The sequence below is a fragment of the Mastigoproctus giganteus genome, chromosome 3, assembly GCF_048544385.1.
Source record: "Mastigoproctus giganteus isolate SK-2022 chromosome 3, ASM4854438v1, whole genome shotgun sequence".
In the NCBI taxonomy this organism is placed as follows: Eukaryota; Metazoa; Arthropoda; class Arachnida; order Uropygi; family Thelyphonidae; genus Mastigoproctus; species Mastigoproctus giganteus.
The window spans coordinates 170,177,543-170,197,634 of record NC_143577.1 but is presented as its reverse complement, the minus strand read 5'-3'; the positions used below and the strand labels follow the sequence as shown (position 1 = coordinate 170,197,634).

Below are 20,092 nucleotides of genomic sequence, written 5' to 3'. Positions count from 1 at the left end.
CATAAAGTCTCTAGAAATGATGTGATCATTTCCGAATGTTGAATGGAGCAGTTCCTTCACTTGTTGACCAGTGTGGGCAGGGGCATCATCTTGCATGAACACTACAGTCTCCAAGCATTGTCTTTCTTGCAGAATGGGAATAATGTGATCTCTTAGAAGAATGCAGTATCATACACTAGTTACTGTACACCTTATGGGGGGGGGGAATGAGGTATAGACTCTGCAAAGAAAAATGGTCCGATTATAAACTCTGCTATGAATCCACACCATACTGTAACGTATGGACTTTGTAGTGATCTTTCATGCACAGCAGATGGACAAGAAGTTCCCCATATTCAGCAGTTTTGTGCATTTACAGTCCCATGAAGAGTGAAATGTGCCTCATCAGACCACAAGATCATTCAAGCCCATGTATCATCAAGTTCCATACGAACCAGAAATTGTAGAGCAAAGTCTATTCATTGTTGCTGATCACAAGACTTTAGTTCTTGCACTATGTGAAACTTGTACCGGAACCAGCGTAAAATTATTTGAAGTGCTTTACGTATAGTAGACATACAGTAGGAAGGTTCAAGTCTCTTGACACACCTTTGGCAGGCACTACTGACTGGTAGTGTTTCAAATTCTGACCACTGCAACGGCCACTTCATCTACTACCTCCGTTCCGATATGTGTTTGTCCCCTGCCTGAAATTACACCTAACTTCCAGTCATCGCTTCAAATTTCTTTAGTTTTCGAAGCCCCACTGATGTCAAAGGTCCTCTACGCAAAGTTTCCAATATTCATGTAGTGCTGCATTAGTGTTACTATTCTGGTAGAACAGTTTTACTAAAATAGCATGTTCCTTTTTCGTAAGAGCCAAATGGTTATTGATGGTGGGTGTTCTGCTTTTATCTAACAGGATGTCATTTGCATAAGCAGTGTGTCTTGAAGTAAATGACAACTTTTGTGTCATGGAGTGATCGACCTATAGTGAAGACATACTCTGAGGTCGCGAGTTCGGCAGTGGAGTCTAAAACAAGATCAAAAACAGTCATCATTAAGGCTGTTACACAAGAGCCCAAGACAAGTGAGGACGTTAAATCTGAACTTATGAGAACTGTGAGACCTGTGTTGAAGGATACGAAAGTCATGAGTGTCAGACCAATACCGGATTGGCGTGTTGCTCTAGAAGTAGCAACTGAAAGTGACTTAAATAAAATTGTTAATTGTGCTCAATTTAACTAATTGGGGCTGGAGGTCGAAAAGACTCTCAATCGAAACCGAAGTTGGTGGTCTTTGATCTCTCTCTTCCGTAATCCCAGTATCACTGAGATTACGGGCCCATAGTTCATTGACTGCGAACATTTCATCAACGAATTGTGGGCCCGTAATCTCAGTGATACTGGGATTACGGAAGAACGTTTTCGTAAAGATACGATAATATTAACAAGAAACAAAGCCAGAGGTAGACCTGGCTACAATTTTATAATTCAGACCTCTGGGGAGATAAGGAAAGTTCTTGTCTCCAGAACCAGAGTGTATGTTGATTGGAGCTCCCACAGGGTGAGGGCTCCACCACTCCAATGCAGTGTTACAACTGTATGGCCTTTGGACATGTGGCAAAATACTGCAGAAGCAACTCATTCTGTGGTCACTGCTCAAAGCGAGATCATATCATTTGTACAAGAATTGTATGAATCGTAATGATTCTCCCAAATGTGTCAACTGCTGGAGGAGGAAGCTGGCCTCTGACCATTCATCAACTGACAAGATTTTCCCTGAGTTTGCTCAGGCACTAGACATAGTCAGAAGAAGAACAGATTATGGTGACTAAGAGCAATCCCATAACCTGAAGGTCAGTGGGCTGGGCGACCTGGCAGTTGGCACATGCATGAGGGAGGAATCCTTCCTGCATATGGTTGAGATAAGTGAAATTAAGTTAAACTCTATTGTGGTGAGATGTAGTGATCGCAGGATGGTTGCCTGCAGTGCTACAAGTGAACTCAATTGGCTAGAAAGGTCTAGGTTGTGGACTGGGTGAGGTTCCTCCCCCTCTGGCAACACCAACACTGAGTGTGGTTGTAGCCTGAACCTGTCTGTGATAGGCGGCTATTTAACCATAGCAGTAATATAAGAAGAATGTTAACACCAAGAATTGTTTTAATATCAAGAATTGTATAATGGCATATTTATGTTGATAAGGCTTGTCAAGAGTTGAGGCAATACCAAAAACTAGAAAGAAGAGACCTACCTCCCCGTGATGGGGACAGTAACTTGTGGTGGGGGTGCGATTGTCCATCCTCACAGCAAGGCTAAAAGTCGAATTAACAATCTAACAATTAATAACTTATTGTCGTTTGAGTTGACTGGTAGGGTCTTTGTATTTGTTTTCTTTTCATGTTCAATTAAACAACTTACTGATTTGGTAGAAAAGGTACAAATGAGACTAAATCGCATATGGGTGAGAATCCCGGTGGCGACTGGGGAAGGAAGCTCAATGACAACTGGTACATTACTCTGGAATTACTACTCATATGCAATACCTTGCATTTGTCAATGTTAAACTTCAATTGTCATTTCTCAACCCATCTGCCTAATTTTTCTAGATTCTTGTTGTAGCACTAATACCTTCATTACTGTCATTAACCACCTTGCCAATATTTTTCATCTGAAAACTTATACATTAAGCCTCAGATAACTTCATCAATATTATTAATAAATAAATAAAACGACAATGGTCCCAACCCAAACCTTGTGGAACTCACCCTAAAGATTAGTCCATAAAGAACAGTATCCATTAACAGCCACTCATTGTCTTCTGCCACTCAACCATCCCTTAATGCCACATTGCTCCAGTTTATGCAGCAGGCTTTTATGTATAACAGTATCAAAGGCCTTCCTGAAATCCAAGTCAACATTATTTTTTGCATCCAGTTCCTTGGTTATTGCATCATAGTAACCTGTCAGACTTCTTAGAAGGGACTGCTTCTCAACAAGACCACTGTGATGCAGTATAATCACATTCCTGTCCAGATGATCCTGCATTAGTTCTATAACCAGTGACTCCATTATTTTCCTGGAAGAGAAGTTAAGCTAACAGGCCTTTAATTACTCATGTCATCCTTTGATCCCGCTTTGTGAATTTCGGATACATTCCACATCTCCAGTCCATAGGGACCTCTCCTGAATCTAAAAATGCCCTCAAAATTATGGTTACAGGTTTGCTTACCTCCTTTGCCTTCCTTAATTGGATCGATCCCATCTTCCCTGGTTTTCTCCGCTTTCCTAAAGCATTCCTCATGTATGAATGGAATGGAATAGCATAGATGTAAAATAACTATTCAGTTTGTCAGCAACCTGAATAGAATCATGAACAGGTAAACCATCGATATCAGTTGGACCAATGTGGTTCATCTCCTTTGTGGTTTTTACATAAGTAAAGAAGCCTTTGCTATTTTTCTTTTCATCTTTTTCCAAATATTTCTCATAATCTGCTTTGGCTTGCGTAAACTCTTTGTGACTTGATTGCAGACTAGTTTATACTACCATAGGCTTCTGTGTCATCTGATAATTTATATCCATAGTTCATGTTTTGCCTATATAATCTGGTTAAGATTACTTTTGTCAGTGGTGTGGCTTGGCATTTGAGTGCTTGTATCTGTCCTATTTTTAATTTTCGCTGCATCAGGACCACCGCTATTCAAGTCCTCTGCATTGGCAGTTTGATCTGGGGATCGGATGGTGGACTGATCTTTCGATCGATTCGCCTTTGCGGCGATTTGTCTAGCGATCGAAATGCAGCGATTCCCTGACCATTATTGGCCTTGTGGTCCTCTGTTGAGATGGGGCAGTCTATTTCTGTTTTATTTTATTTTATTGTAGTTGTTCACATCTCTGCTCATGATATTTCACATAAATTTGGGCCTGGTACCCATCAGAGGGGGGCACCATTAAATTTCATTTAATTGGCTATTCAAAATTTAATTGATTATATTTTATTATCTTTGTATTTAGACTTTCTAAATTATCTTCGAGAGTTTCTGCTGCAATAATTTTATTCTCTTCCCTCCCTCTTGGGGCGCCTCCGTAGCCAGGTGGGAAGGAGCAGCAGCTTTCTTGATTAGACCGGGGTTCGAGCCCGTCACCACTAAATACAGAAGAAGATGCAGAAAGGTCAGGGAATGACCACCGCATATCCCGGAGCAATATGGCCTTAGTTGCTAATGCTCCTAAAAACCAAATAACAAACAAACAAACAAACCTCCCTCTTGGTTTGATCGTTACGTATAATTTTCACAATTTTCGCTCTTCTGTCTTGCCATGCTGCTGGCATTTTTATTTATTTTTTAATCATTATTCTCACTTCAGTTATATATATAGGTAGTAATTCATCACCTCATGCAAGCATAGCTATGCACACAAACCAGGCAAGACTTTAGAATTACTTCTGAAATCCATCCTAAACACATTACCAAATAGCAGAATTATTTATAACAACCAGCTTATAATAGAAGCATTAAAAGCCAATAACCAGTATATCAATGTATGATTTTTACAGCCTCTTCACATAGACCCACCAAACTTAAAAATAGTCCTCGACAAACTGTACAATAACTATAGTCACATGATAAACTGTAAACCAACATTTTGGAACAGCTTAACCAACCTATGCATTGCAAACAACTATATTACTGATGGAAGAACCATCTACCTACAGACCAAAGGAACACCAATGGGTAGTCCAGCCAGCTGTGTCCTGGCTAACCTTTATCTATACTATGCTGAAACTGCATTACCAACTGAACTATCAATGTTCAGATACACTGATGGCTTACTGGTAATAAATTGTACCAACTTCATACAACAGTTTGCCAACATTTATCCTCCAGAACTGACTCTGGAAAAAACCAATGACAACAACCATACAGCAAATTACCCAGATCTGAATATTAATATTAATGGCTCACAAACATCCATCAACATCTACAATAAAAGAGACTCCTTCGATTTCAGTGTTGTCAACTATACACACTGGCACTGCAATATCTCGAAAAAAGTACATGCAAACATTACTCTTTCACAATGCAGCAGAATTATTAACATATGTAACAGTAACTGGCTGATAAAGTACAATATAATAACCCTATATAACAAGCTGTTGGACAATCAGTTTCCGACAGCCTAACTTCAACTACCACTTCAACAAAGCATTCCAAATCTTAAATTATAATTAACCAACTCCTAGATATGACAAATATATTAGCATAACGACATACTCTACATCCAGGCTGTGTAAATAATGTATAGGCAATACCCCTTAACCTTTTTGGTGTCTCAAGGTCTGGAAAGCCTGTTCCCACCGATTGGTTATCATAGGAGTATATATTTTCACTAATTTTTACTATTTTTATTGTCATTGTATGTAATTATATTTTCATCATGAATGGTAATATAATGGTCTACCTCCACCATTATTAACATTATTGACTTAAAAACATAAGACAGTCCCAGAAATTATGTTCAGGGTCCTACTACAGGAACGGGCTAGCGACCCCGGACTACCCGAGCACTACTATTTCCTCTCATCCTCACACTCCTTTTTACTTTTCTGAATCCCTATCTTTTATTTCTTTTGCATGATTAGGTTTCGAAAGCAATATCAAGATGCTAATTTTACTGCTATACATACCAACTTCGCCTCATACAAAATTCAGCATCTTTTTCAAGCTATTTTGTACGTTATGCCTTCTCCCCTATCCTGGGATGCATGGTCTAGTGTTTAATCCCTCCATCAACCCTGTACATCTTACTGCATTTCCAACGCCTGAGGTCGCTTCTACATACCATATAATCATTGAAACAAGCATGTAGCATTCTTTCTCTCCCGGATGACCGTCCCCACTTCTCTGGCTTGCAGAAACAGTAAGTACGATTCCTGACCGTCTGCTCCATCTTGTGATTTCAACTTTCAATGATTTTTAGAATTTTTTACTACCTATATATTTTTACTATCTATATTTCTTATTATCTATCATTTCTCTGCTTCTGTCGAGTCAGCCATGATATCTACATTAACATTACGATTAACCTGACTTCCAAACATTAACAATAAACTAAAAACCAGGTATATTTTTACCACGTGCTATGTATATTTTATGTTAGAAACAGAGGGCTTACGTTTTGCTGCATTTTGATTGATTTTGATGACTGGCCCTCATTAACGACGTTAAAGCCATCTGAAATACAAAATTATTATAATATAATAATTTTGACTTTTTGTGTTGCAGGTTCGAATTGTGTTATTTTATGACTGCCTTTCAATGTTATCTAACCCGTTGGTTGATTACACTACCTGCTGTTTTCTCTCCACACTAAAAGCATAACCTCCTATTTTTTATATATTTATTTATATTTGTTGGGTGCCTTCTACTCTACATAGTAGTAACCCATGTCTCTATTCCTTTATATATTCCTCTTATTTCAACTCCCGTACCTATTACTTCTATTCATAGCATTGCAGGGTCCGAAATGCCTTCGTCATGCGGTAGAGGACGTTGAATGGGAGGTCGCGTGAACAGCGATCCCGCTGGAAGTCAGCATTTGCGAACTGGTTCCCGAGGCAGTAGGATGGACGAGTATTCAAACGTTGAACTGGCAGACATGCACCTCGCGTATGGAGCTGCGGACTGTAATGGGCGCGCCGCTCTGCGCTTGTACCAGGAACGTTTCCTGCACAGGCGTGCTCCTCATCATACGATTTTCGCACGTGTGCACAGAAGGTTACGTGAGACTGGTTGTTTCACGAGAGGTATCATGAATCGAGAGCGAACGACGAGGACGCCAGACAATGAGGAGAATGTCCTACGTCTTGCAGAAGGCAATCCGAGTACGAGTACTTGAGCGATAGGCCAACGATTGGGTATTTCCCAATCTACTGTATGGAGGATACGGTCAACAAACCGAATGTGTTCATACCATCTGCAGCGTTTCCAATCATTGGAGCCTGTGGATTATCCACTCCGGAGGACTTTTGCTACTTGGTTTCTTCAACAGAAGCGGTTCGCAAATGCTGACTTCCAGCGAGATCGCTGTTCATGCGACCTCCCGTTCAACATCCTCTACCGCATGACGAAGGCATTTCGGACCCTGCAATGCTATGAGTGTCTTGCTAACAGAATTTTCCCATAACTAGGGTGCATAACTGGTAAAAAAAATTCCCATGTCTTATGTATATAATGACCAAAATCTCCAGCCAAATTCATAAAAAACTACAGGCATTCAAAAACTGCTACATGTATCCTTTCTTGATGAACCTATACTAAAATACAAGTGATCTGATAAGCTTGTGATCTTTATAACAATTATTGCTTTATTATGTTATTGCTTGCTATCATATTACAAAGTACTGAATTAGGTTGAGTAAAAATTAAATTAAATGCTATAACAATTTGGAGATTAATGAATACATGTTTCAACTTGGCTTTACAGATATTCTTGTAATGGATAAAGCAAAAGAAGTTCTGAAATAGTAGCTTATGTGGTCCCTTCCACTCTTGGTGTAGGCAAATAGGGACAGACTCAAAAATTGCACCAAGCCTGGAAGGGCTTGGTATCTTAATATTTAATTTTCTAATGGTTATAAACATAAGTTTATCAGAATACTGTTTACATTAAATACTATTTTATACTAAATATTACACCGAACAACAAAGTTTGGGTCATATCTTGTTGCGGGCATGAAGGTAAGTTTACTTTCTAGATTTTGGTGTACTAAACATGGAAATAGTGCTTAAAATGGCAGATTGGCTCCTGCTTTCAAAAAAAATGGTTTTTTATATTTACACAAGGTATTTTTTATTTATATGGCAGTAAGATGTAACTACGAACATACCTGTATCAAACACGGGACCTTTTGCCATGAGCCCCAGGTTGATTTGGAGTGGTGAAAGCAAAACTTTATTTGGATCTACCAGAGGTTCAAATGCTACATTCTTCATTCCAGGTGTAATGATTTTCATTGAGGCCAACTCCTCTTCTCGTAGTGCATACCTGTGGCATGACTATCCCACAGGTATTCCCACTTGCAGAGAAGGCAACAATACTTAGTGTAACTCTTTTGTAGTACAAATAAAATGGCGATTACCTTTAAATAACCACATATCTACCACTCATACTTCTGATAGTGTACACCTAAGAGGATGTTCTATTCTCCATGTTTGCATGTTTCCTTTTTTGTGGATGGCATATGCAAGAGGTATTGAAGGCAGCATATTTCCATTGTGTAATAACACATCCTTAAGGCTAACCTTAGAAGCATCTATAAATAGTCTATTCTTCGGGAATGTGCCTCATGTTTACTGTTGCCATTAGACCATCAACATCATTACAAACAGTGAGTTCACCCTCTGTTTGATAGAATTTATTGTAGTCTTTATTTCGAGTACGAAATGCCACTTTCACAGAATAATCTAGAAGATTCCAGTTGTAGCCTTGAGGCCAAAAGTGCTGTCTCAAATTGCCCAAAAGCTTTGGCAATTCGAGATCCCTGATGAGATCATTAAGCTCACTTTCTGTGATCTTATGTGGTTCAGAAGGATAAAGGTTTGGACAAAATGGTGGATCCCTTGATATAGATGGCTGCTATACTTTGTGTATATGAAGTTGATGTTCATCAGTGTCTTTATCTTCATCAGAGTGTACAGAAAAATGTCGGGTGGTTCAGGAATAGGTAATACTTCACCGTGAGGCATGGGACGAATTACACAGATGGTATATTTGGATTAGTCACTCTCCACTTTTTCTTCATTGTCATCTCTTTTCTAATAGGGAAGTAACGGTCATCTCAGTGATTAGTTGGCACCCTCCATATCGTGGGCACTGCAAAAGACATAAAATGTCCCTTTCAGTTCATCCACACACTGAGTTTTGATGAACAGGTAGTGGAGCTTGTGCAGAGCCAAGTTCTTGTCCTGGTCACTTACTTTACACCCAAAGTAAAAGAGGTAGGACTTCTTTATGGCTTGAGTTAAGAGATGCTTTCTTGAAGCTTACGTGACTTCTCCACATGTAACAGAAGTCATCCAGCTTAATAATTATGGGGCATATTAATCTTACTTTGCAAATACTACACAAAAAGTAGGAATCTCACAGAGAACAACTGATAATTGAGAACAAATCACCCAGTACCTAGCTGTATTCGAGGATTACTGCAACAGAGTTGAAGATGCATTTGGGGCAACAACTTATCATGTGATGCAGAGAGAGAGAGAGAGGCACCAGTTGCCAAGCAAGTGAGTGAAAGAGTGTGGTGATATTTGCCAAGAGCCATAGTTGATAATGTGAGTAACTCGCTAATAACAAAAAAAGGTAAACTGCAGCCATTATGAACCCACTGCAGGATGGAAGCCTCCTCAACAATTCACGTTGAGGGAAATGGACCATAATCCGCCACGCTGGCCCAGTGTGGGTTGGCAGATTGACCGTATTTAGCAGTCAGGGGCTTGAACCAGGAGTGCAGTAGCATGTGCTACTGCACTCCCACTCCTGACCACTCAGCTTTGCTAATATGAGACCCCAACTGTAATTCAAAAACAAGAGCCAGTCAACAAATTTTAATGTGATTTTTGTGTTCAGCAGCATGAAATTAGTCAAGATTGGTATTTTTGTTTTCATAACATCGTACATGTTGACCAGTGTTGTATAAAATAATATTTAGGAAATCTGTCGCTTTTGTCCAATATATGTTTTAGTATATTAAAGGTTATAGTTTTAATCCATATGACAAAGTGTTCTTTATCAACCCAATCACATTTCACATTCTCTAGATAGTGTATTTTCTTTTATTTCTTCTGTTATCTTAAATTACTTATTATTATTACTAATAATAAAATAGCAAATGCTTAAAAAAGTGGTACTCACCTTAAATAAATCTGCATGGTTTAATTAAAAAGGGTTGGTTAATATTTAGGATGAATAGTTGAGTTAAAAAGACTAAGGGAGGGACGAAAAAAAATAGTGTTATTTCGGAAATTAGAATAAGCGCAAGGAAGCAGGTGTGTACACATCTAATCCTTGGTTGTCATTAAAGTAGGGAAAAATAGTTGAAATTAAATAATGTAGTGGGCCAATAGTCATTACGGGGTCTTCAGTTGGCAATCGAGTGGGTAGAGAACGCACGCGATATTTAAGAAATTATTTATACTCTCGTGATGCACTTTTTGACATGCGGTAATCTCAACCGCGAGAGGTTTGAAATCGGTGAAAGGTTGAAGGGAAGGTTAGTGTTTAAGACTTTAAAATTGGAATGGTGTCGATACCACTCAATGGCTAGTGCTTCGTATTGAAGAACCCTATAGCTGGATTTGAGTTTAATAATAGAAATGGCAGAATCGATGAGAGGAGTGTGGTTATGGGTTTGAGCGTGAGTTGTGTAACGGTTTGGTTAGTCATAAGACTGTAATGGTGGTAGTATGCATGGGTATTAGAGGTTTTGGATGAGCCATATTTTGTAGTGTCCTTTGATGTCACATCCCTCTATATCATTCACCGTGAAACGTGAGTTTCTAGCAGCCGATGACACTTTAACAGAACACACCTCTCTCTCCATAGACCACATCCTTGAACTCACTACACTTTTATTAGATGCCCGATAGTTCAGATTTAATAACAAAATTTTTCAACAAATATTTGGCTTACCGATGGGCTTAGGTATCTCGGCCCCCTTGTCCGAAATTTACCTAGCAACCATGGAGACCCAAATTCTACACCCCTTTCCCTCTGAATTAAAATTATACATCCGCTATGCTGACGACATCCTTGTAATAGGCAATAGACCTAGCATCGACAATCTCTTTTCCAAACTTAATTCTGTACATGACAGGCTTAAATTTACCCTTGAAATTGGACTAAACAACCAGATCAATTTTCTCAACCTCACCATCTACATAACAGGCACAAAACTAAGTACAAAAATTTTCAGGAAAAACACACATACTGGCAAATACTTACATTTCGCTTCACATCACCCCCTTAACACTAAAAAAGCCATCTTATACGACCAAATCTACAACGCTCTAAAATTTAGCTCTTCACAAAATGACCTATACAACGAAATCCAATATCTCACTGATAAATTCATAGCCAGAGGTTACCCCCATCAACTTATCTTACATACAATTGCCATCGCCAAAAATAAAATTAATAACCTGATCACACATAACAATAATACCAACATCCGCATAGTCCTCTCCTATCATAGTGAACTAGTAGGACAGTTCCGGCGTATATTCAATGATACTATCTCTCTTGTTTTTTCTGCTTACAATAAACTCTGATCTTTCTTCAGCTCTTACAAAGACACACATAAATATCCTATCAGCGATCTTAATAATATAATATGGCTCATCCAAAACCTCTAATACCCGTGCATACTATCACCACTACAGTCTTACGACTAACAAACCGTTACAGAACTCACAACTCACGCTAAAACCCATGACCACACCCTTCTCATCGATTCTGCCATTTCTATTATTAAACTCAAATCCAGCTATAGGATTCTTCAATATGAAGCACTAGCCATTGAGTGGTATTGACACCATTTCAATCTTAAAGTCTTAAACACTAAACTTCCCTTCAACCTTTCACCGATTTGGAACCTCTCTCAGTTGAGGTTACCGCATTTCAAAAAGTGCATCACAAGAGTATAAATAATTTCTTAAATATCGCACGCATTCTCTACCCACTCAATTGCCAAATGAAGATGTTGTAATCCAATGAAAGTCCCCGTAATGACTATTGGCCCACTACATTATTTATTTAATTTCAACTATTTTTCCCTACTTTAATGACAACCAAGGATTAGATGTGTACACACCTGCTTCCTTGCGCTTATTCTAATTTCCGAGATAACACTTTATTTTTTTTCGTCCCTCCCTTAGTCTTTTTAACTCAACTATTCATCCTAAATATTAACTAACCCTTTTTAATTAAACCATGCAGATTTATTCAAGGTGAATACCACTTTTTTAAGCATTTGCTATTTTATTATTAGTCCATTTACATGGTATTTTAAGATATCTAAAGCCTTGCATTGTTATTATTATTGCTTAATTATTTGAATTCTTGCATCTATAAGTTTTACAACTTTAGGGTCAACTTTAATTGATTTATTTTCTCTCATTTTGATTGCTTGGACCATAATATTATGTGATTATATATTAAGCAGTAGACTAGCTCTAAAAATTTTGGCTCCTATCATTAGTTGTCTTAGAAATATTCTTTTTCATCAAAAAATATTATCACCAATTAACAAATAGTCACTAATTTCAACATGCATAGAATATAGCTTATTTGATTCCAGCTCAACTATATAACATTCAGGTAGACAGCTCTCTAGTGAGCTTCCTACATAAAAGTATGCATGCATGAAACAAAAAAAGACTTACTTTAGGGGATGAATCCATTAATATTTTTATAGTTAATATTACTTGATCTCTTATAATAAATTACCTAATTTTGAACTTTATTTTTTTAAGGAATACTTTTCTAATTCAAAAAAGTGAGAAACCAATTGACAGCTCTTTATTGGGGTTTCTTCAAGTATTAGTAATGAATCAAGGTGAGTTAATATCTATGAAGAGAAATTACAATGATATCCAACAGTTAGCAAACACCAAAACACAAATATCTGAGTACAGTATTAGAAAAAATATGATTTGTCCTGGTTTTCTGATCGATTTTGTTTCAGTAGGTAATTCACTATAATATGATTTTCTTATAGAAATACAAATACTAGTTATTTGGGACATGTCGGGATAGTGCATTTTGGCCCAATTAAGCAGCTGCCCCAATTAGGTGATTTAAATTAACTATTTTCTATTTAACTAATTCCAATTTAACTGTATTCACATAAATAGTTAAAAATACAGTGGACCCTGCTTTACAATTGATTCTCTGTATGATCAAATCATGTTATGATGAACTCACCACAGTACAGTACATTCACCATGCAATGTGTAGTAAGCGCCACTCATTGTGATCGCATTTGTGAATTGAATTTTAATTCTATTACACAGTGATTCTAATAAGCCAAAATAGGAGGAATATTTTCCACATACAGGCTATAAAAGTAAAGATATATTAAGCACAAACTTTATTACTTTGCCAATTAAAAAATTAAATGATACATGAAAATCAGAAGAATATTTTCCACAGGTTAGCAAAATAAAAATTAACAATCAATAACAAAGAACATGGCACGCACAAATTGCAACTAACACGATACGTGCAAGTGAGAATGGAGTAACAAGTTACAAAGCTTAAAAAATAGGAATGAAGAGAAGATTCTGAAAATTTATTTTTGTTTTTTATATGATTGAAGATTTCACGGAAAGGGAAACACATTTCATTATAATAATGTAAAAACCTACAGAATTCCAGGTGTCGGTTATTATCGCAGAGTCAATACAATCGAGTTTACTTTCCATTTATAAACAAAAATTCATTAACAAAATAGCCCAATAAACTGGAAACTGCTAACTTTTTTATGGTTGTTATCTCCATAAATCCGACCAGACCACCTGGTATGGTCGGAGACAATCGTAGGGTAATCTCAAGTGCTGCGGTCTCCTGTCCCAATTAAATGGCATATTATCCCAATTAAGCGAAGAAAACCCTGGCTATTTTCTCGATTAGGTTCTGTTCTTTAAAATTTGTCCCAAATAACCGGAATCCACTGTATACGATCCATTAGGTTCTGTTCTTTAAAATTTGTCCCAAATAACCGGAATCCACTGTATACGATCCATAATACCGAGAGAAAAGGGTGTGGGTAGATAGATAATGAGGATAGATAATGGTGAAATAAAAAAACTTAGGATAGATAATGGTGGAAGGGATATGGAATTGCCGGAAGGCTGTGAACATGTAGCTTATGAGCTACATGTGGCTCACAGTCATCTCAAGCATTTCCTGGATCTGCTTACAGTTTTCCATAAAGATCTTAACTTTCTTCAATGCAGTAAACATTATTGGGTAGAAATTCTGAGTGAGAGAGAGAGAGAGAGAGTGTTGAACTTTTAAAAAGTCCAATAACGTAATCATATAAATTTACTTTTAAATAATAGGTCCTTTAGCAAATATTTATTTTCATAATTACTATTTTATTTCAAAAAGTCAATTCTAGGTACTTTGCAGGTGCCTAGTCTCTGGATGCTGAAATTTGCAGGACTTAGGTTTTCTTGGTAAGAGGACCCCTTCATTCCCCTCACCACTCTTGTTGCCCTTTTCTGTACTCATTCTAGCAACTCTACATCCTTCTAAAATGAGGCCTCATTTTAGAAGGATGTAGAGTCCTAAAATGAGGCCTCATTTTAGAAGGATGTAGAGTCCTTCTTCCCATCCTTCCAGACCTGCACGCAGTACTCAAGGTGTGGCTTGACCATTGCCTTATACAAGGGGATAATCACCTCCTTTTCCCTACTAGCAAAATTCCAGTATATCATTGACAACACCCCATGACCTGCTCTGGCAGCCTGTCTGCAATGCTCAGAAAATTTCGCATCTGACTGCACAATAACCCCCAGGTCTTTTTCATTCTCCACTTTCTTGAGTGTAGTACCACAGTTGGTACATTTTTCTGGGGGACTGGTTAAACTTCAATGTTAAACTTCAGTTGCCACTTAACCCATCTGCCCAAATTTCTAGATTACATTGCTGTAGCATACTGCAACATAACCCTGCCAACCTTTGTATCATCTGCAAACTTGGACATTAAGCCTGATATACTTCATCAATATCATTGATAAATATACAAAACAACCATGGGCCCAACATCGAACACTGGGGGACTCCACTAATAACATTAGTCCACAAAGAGCAGCATCCATTAATTACCACCGTCTTTTCCCACTCAACCGCCCTTTTATCTATTTGTTAAACTTGCCCTTAATGCCATTATTATTATTTTTATTATTATTTGCTATATGGTGCAAGGAAACCTGAGGCTTATGCTGCACCAGCAAAAAAAAAAAAAAAATCCCAAGTTACCCTGAGAGAGAGAGAGAGAGAGAGAGAGAGAGAGAGAGAGAGAGAGAGAGAGAGAGAAGTAGAAGGGAATCACCAAGAAAAAGAAGGATGATGATATCCAGCTCAGGACCCTGGGTGTGCCAAGCCCAACCTTTCCAGATCCTGTTGCAGCAGCATAGTGTCAGTAGTGTCCTTGACACCAGATGTGAGCCCCGGTGTTAAATAGAAGTATTCCCATGCCGGGAATCGAACTCGGGCCTTCTGGGTGAAAGCCAGGTATCCTAACCACTAGACCACATGGGATACTGCTCCAATTTGTACAGTAGTCTTACATTTGCAACAGTATCAAAAGCTTTCCTGAAATTCAAGTATATAATATCAAAATTAATTTATTTTTTGCATCCAGTTCCTTTGTGACCATATCATAATATCCAATCAAATTAGTCAGACAAGACATCCCCTTAACAAACCCATGCTGTGTCTGAATTATTACTGCAGTCTTGTCTAGTCCAATATATACCTACATTTCATGTATCCTTTCTGAAATATACATAATTCTTTACAAACAGTGTTGAACTTTAACAAAAAATATATACTGTATTTAAAAAATGAAATTGTAATTTCTTATAGAATTCCAATGCATACACATTATTGACATATGTTAAACGAGATACTGTTTACAGGGAAATTTATGTTCAGTACAGCACTCTAAATAGACAAGATCAGTTAATCTATATAATTAGATACAACAAGAGAGAGAGAGAGAGCACTACCTTTGATCTGATTGTCAATAGTGATTCTTCATGCATTAAGAATATGCAGAATAGGTAGTAGTTATCACAGTGTATTCAAGTGGAATTTGTTTAAAGATGTAACTATGATCAAGGGTAAAGGGAAGAGCTTTAGCTTTTAGAAAGGTGACAGCAGTGCTCTCAGACAGTTTATAAATTCTATAGTGGGATTAATGGGGAAACATTTCAGTGAAATAATCAGATGCTACTAGGCTTTTCATGCTAAATAAGAAATGCTGTTCCAGGATGTCAGACAAACTGATGAGACTTATGGCAGAGAAGAAAAATGTATGGGATGCATATAAACTATCAGGTGATATAGATGCTTATGGTAGATATAAACTAGTCTGTAATTAAGTCACACAGGCTTACAAGGCATGAAATTATTTTGTGATAACTGAGAGGAAAGCGGAAGTTAAACATAAGAAAGGAACTGGAGTGGATGGAATCTAAGCAATTATATTAAGGGAGATAGCAAAGGAGGTAGCAAACCCTTAGCTTTAATTATGAGAGCATCTTTGAACTCATGGGAGGTCGCTATGGACTGGAGATATGCAAATGTATCCCCAATTCACAAATAATTATAGACTTATTAGGCCTATAATTATTTATGAATTGGGGATTTTTTTTTGTTCTGTATTCATTAATGTCATTAGTGAAGGTAATTAGGCTTAATAATGTCTGAGTTTAGCATTAGCATTTAGCATTAGTAGAGGCATTTGATGCAAGAAAGCAAGCTTATGCAGCATCAGCCAAAAAAAAAAACAAAAAAAACCACTTCACCCCTCTGTTCGTTCAAAATACCTGTCCAGCTGAGCCTTAAACTTATTTAGGCTATCAACCTCCACTACAAGGGATGGAAGTCTGTTGTTGTTGTTGTTGTTGTTATTTGGTTTTTTAGGAGCATTAGCAACTAAGGCCATATTGCTCCGGTGCGGTGGTCATTCCCTGACCTTTCCGCATGTTCCGTATTTGGTGGTGACGGGCTCGAACCCCGGTCTAATCAAGAAGGGTGTGCTACGCACTGCTGCTCCTTCCCACCTGGCTACGGAGGCGCCTGGAAGTCTGTTCCACCAACCAACCACCCGCTGGCTAAAGGCAAATTTCCGCACGTCTATCCTACATCTGTCTTTCCTCAATTTGAATTTATGCCCTCTCAGGTGATTATTCTGAGCTAGAGGAAGAATCCCTTCAGCATTGAGCATGCTCAAACCATTCAAGGCTTTATACACCTCTATCAGATCACCTCGCTAGTGCCTAGTCTCCAGACACTATAATTTGCAAAACTTAAGCCTTTCTTCGTAAGAGCACCCCTTTGTTCCATTCACTAACCTTGTTGCCCTTCTCTGTACTCGTTCCAGCAGCTCTACATCCTTCTTGAAATGAGGCCTCCAGACCTGTATACAGTACTCTAGGTGTGGCCTGACCATTGCCTTATACAAGGGAATAATCACCTCCTTATCCCTGCTGGAAAAATTCCTGTATATCATTGACAATACTCCATGAGCTACTCTTGCTGCCTGTCTGCACTGCTCAGAGAACTTCATATCTGCCTGCACAACCACCCCCAAGTCCCTTTCATTCTCTACCACTGTCAGTGTAGTACCACAGAGTTGATACGTTGCTCTGGGGTTGCTGTTTCCCATGTGTAGTACTTTACATTTGTCAATGTTAAACTTCATTTGCCACCTCTCAGCCCATCTGCTCAACCTTTCCAGATCCTGTTGCAGCAGCATAGTGTCAGTAGTGTCCTTGACAACCCTGCCAACCTTTGTATCATCTGCAAACTTGGACATTAAGCTTTATATACCATCATCAATATCATTTATAAATACAGAAAACAATAATGGACCCAACATTGAGACCTGAGGGACTCCACTAATAACATTAGTCCACGATGAGCAGTGTCCATTGATTACCACTCTCTGTCTTCTCCCCCTCAACCACCCCTTTATCCATAGCAGCAATTTGCCTCCAATGTCACACTGCTCCAATTTGTGTAGCAGTCTTCCATGTGCAACAGTATCAAAAGCCTTTCTAAGATCCAAGTATATAATATCAAAGCTATTCCCTGCATCCAGTTCTTTTGTGAGTGCATCATAGTATCCAATCAAATTGGTCAGGCAAGACTTCCCCTTAACAAAGCCATGCTGTGTCCGAGCTATAACTGAAGTCTTGTCTAAATGATCCTGCAGTGCTTCTTTAACCAGTGCCTCCATTAATTTTCCTGGAACAGAAGATAAGCTCACAGGTCTATAATTACTTGTGTCAGCCTTTGATCCTCCTTTGTGAATTGGGGTCACATTTGCACATTTCCAGTCTATGGGTACCTCCCCTGAGTCCAAGGAAGCTCTCATAATTATGGCTAAGGGTTTGCTTACTTCCTTTTCTGCTTCCTTTAATATAACTGGATAGATCCCATCCACCCCGGGTGCCTTTCTTGTGTTTATCTTCAACAGTTTCTCCTCTACTTTACTCCCAGTTATTTCAAGATTCTATAGCTTACTGCTAGAGTTGAATACACCTCTGGCATTCCCCTCGCTGAATAACTCCTCATGTGTGAATGTCGATGCAAAATATTCATTTAGTTTGTTAGCTACCTGAGCAGGATCATCAACAGTTGACCCATCAATATCAAGTGGACCAATCTGATTCATCCCCTTCCTTCTAGAGTTTACATAAGTAAAGAACTCTTTGCTGTTTTTCTTTGCATCCCTTGCAAAGGATTTCTCGTAATCTGCCTTCACCTGCCTAACCTCCTTTGTAACTTGGTTGCATATCAACTTGTATCTATCATAGGCTTCTGTGTCATGTGTCAATTTGTAAGTATCCCATGCATTTTTCTTCTCTGCCATATGCCTCATTAGTTCATCTGACATCCATTTTGGCCTAAACCTTGAACAATATTTCTTAGTTGGTATGTAAAGCCTAGTAGCTTCCAAGATAAGTTCTTTGAATGCTTCCCATTTTGAATTTGCTGTTGGTAACATCATCAGTTGGTCCCACTATATAGAATTTAAATACTGTCTCAGTCCATCGTAGTCGCCTTTACGGAAGCAATATCCCTTCCCTTTACCCCTAATGGTAGTTACCTCTTTGAGTAAATCCCACTTCAGCACACTGTGATCACTGCCACCTAGTGGTTCATTTATCTGCAGATTCTTAATGCATGAAGAATCACTGCTGATAATCAAATCAAGAGTATTATTCCCTCTAGTTGCCTCCCGAACATGCTGATGTAGAAAACAATCATCCAATAAATCCACAAAAGCCCTGCTAGTGTGTGAGTGACCAGCCCCCAAATTCCAGTCAATATCTGGGAAATTAAAATCTCCCATTATAAGACTCTCTGATTTACTGGCCCACTCTATTTCCCTGTACAGTTTCTTATTATACTCATCAGAGTCATTAGGCCTATAGCACACTCCTACTCTCAATTTTGATCTCCCAATGCTTATGTCACACCAAACTGACTCAACACTGCACTGTCCAGTGAAGTCGACTGGCTTCACTTCCTTGGTTTTTATGTGTTTCTTAACTAATAGCATAACCCCTCCCCCCTTCCTATCCTGTCTATCCTTTCTGTAGACGTTGTACTCCCCAAATTCCAGTTCTGCATCCCTTATATCTGTGTGACACCACGTCTCTGATATCCCAACAATATCTGCCTTTGATGTTTTGAGCAATACCTCAAATTCATCAAATTTATTTACTAAACTCCTAGCATTGGTGTACACACAAGTATACCTGCACCTGTTTCTATTCTTAGCTACCCTAACACAACCCATGTGTTTACTTGTACCGCAATGGCTCCCAGCAGTCTCTGAAATATCATGCATCTTGTGTTTCAGGCTTCTGCTCATTCTAATAGAAGCAGTGCAAGAATCTCTTTCACCTCTGCCAGTGGCTACTGTTAATCTATTAGTCTTTGTCTTCCCCCAAGCTAGCAGTTTTCCAACCCACCTAACACTGCCTCGATAGCATCAGCAAATATTCTTGCACCCTTTCTATTTAAGTGTATCCCATCCCTGTAGAAGCAATCTCTCCTGTTAACAAGTACAGTCCAGGCTGAAAAAAATTCTACCCCTTGAGCCTTGCAAAATCTTTCCAGGGCCAAATTGACCGACAAGGCTTTCATCATATACTCCCTCCTATCGTGTCTGGGCAGAATTGCAGACACTTTCAAATTCAACCCTAATTCTCGGCTTTTGTTCAACAGTGACCAGTACTTGTTAAGTAATTCTGCCGGTCTCCTACTCTTTACAGATAATACGAAGGTTGGCATGATGGTT

General features: G+C 38.5%; 1 protein-coding gene and 1 non-coding gene across 6 annotated transcripts in view; one reads left to right on the top strand and one right to left on the bottom strand.

Annotated features, from left to right (window-relative positions):
- The window catches only part of Setd3 (SET domain containing 3), a 397,353-nt gene that overhangs the window by 337,941 nt on the left and 39,320 nt on the right, over positions 1-20,092 (top strand). For all 5 annotated transcript variants that reach the window (XM_090370760.1, XM_090370761.1, XM_090370757.1 and 2 more), the window contains exon 14: positions 12,519-12,601. In XM_090370760.1, coding sequence (XP_090226886.1) covers positions 12,519-12,601 — 83 coding nt within the window. The remainder of the gene's footprint in view (positions 1-12,518; positions 12,602-20,092) is intronic.
- Positions 15,241-15,312, bottom strand: TRNAE-UUC (transfer RNA glutamic acid (anticodon UUC)). The gene has a single exon. It is a non-coding gene; the product is annotated as a tRNA-Glu (tRNA).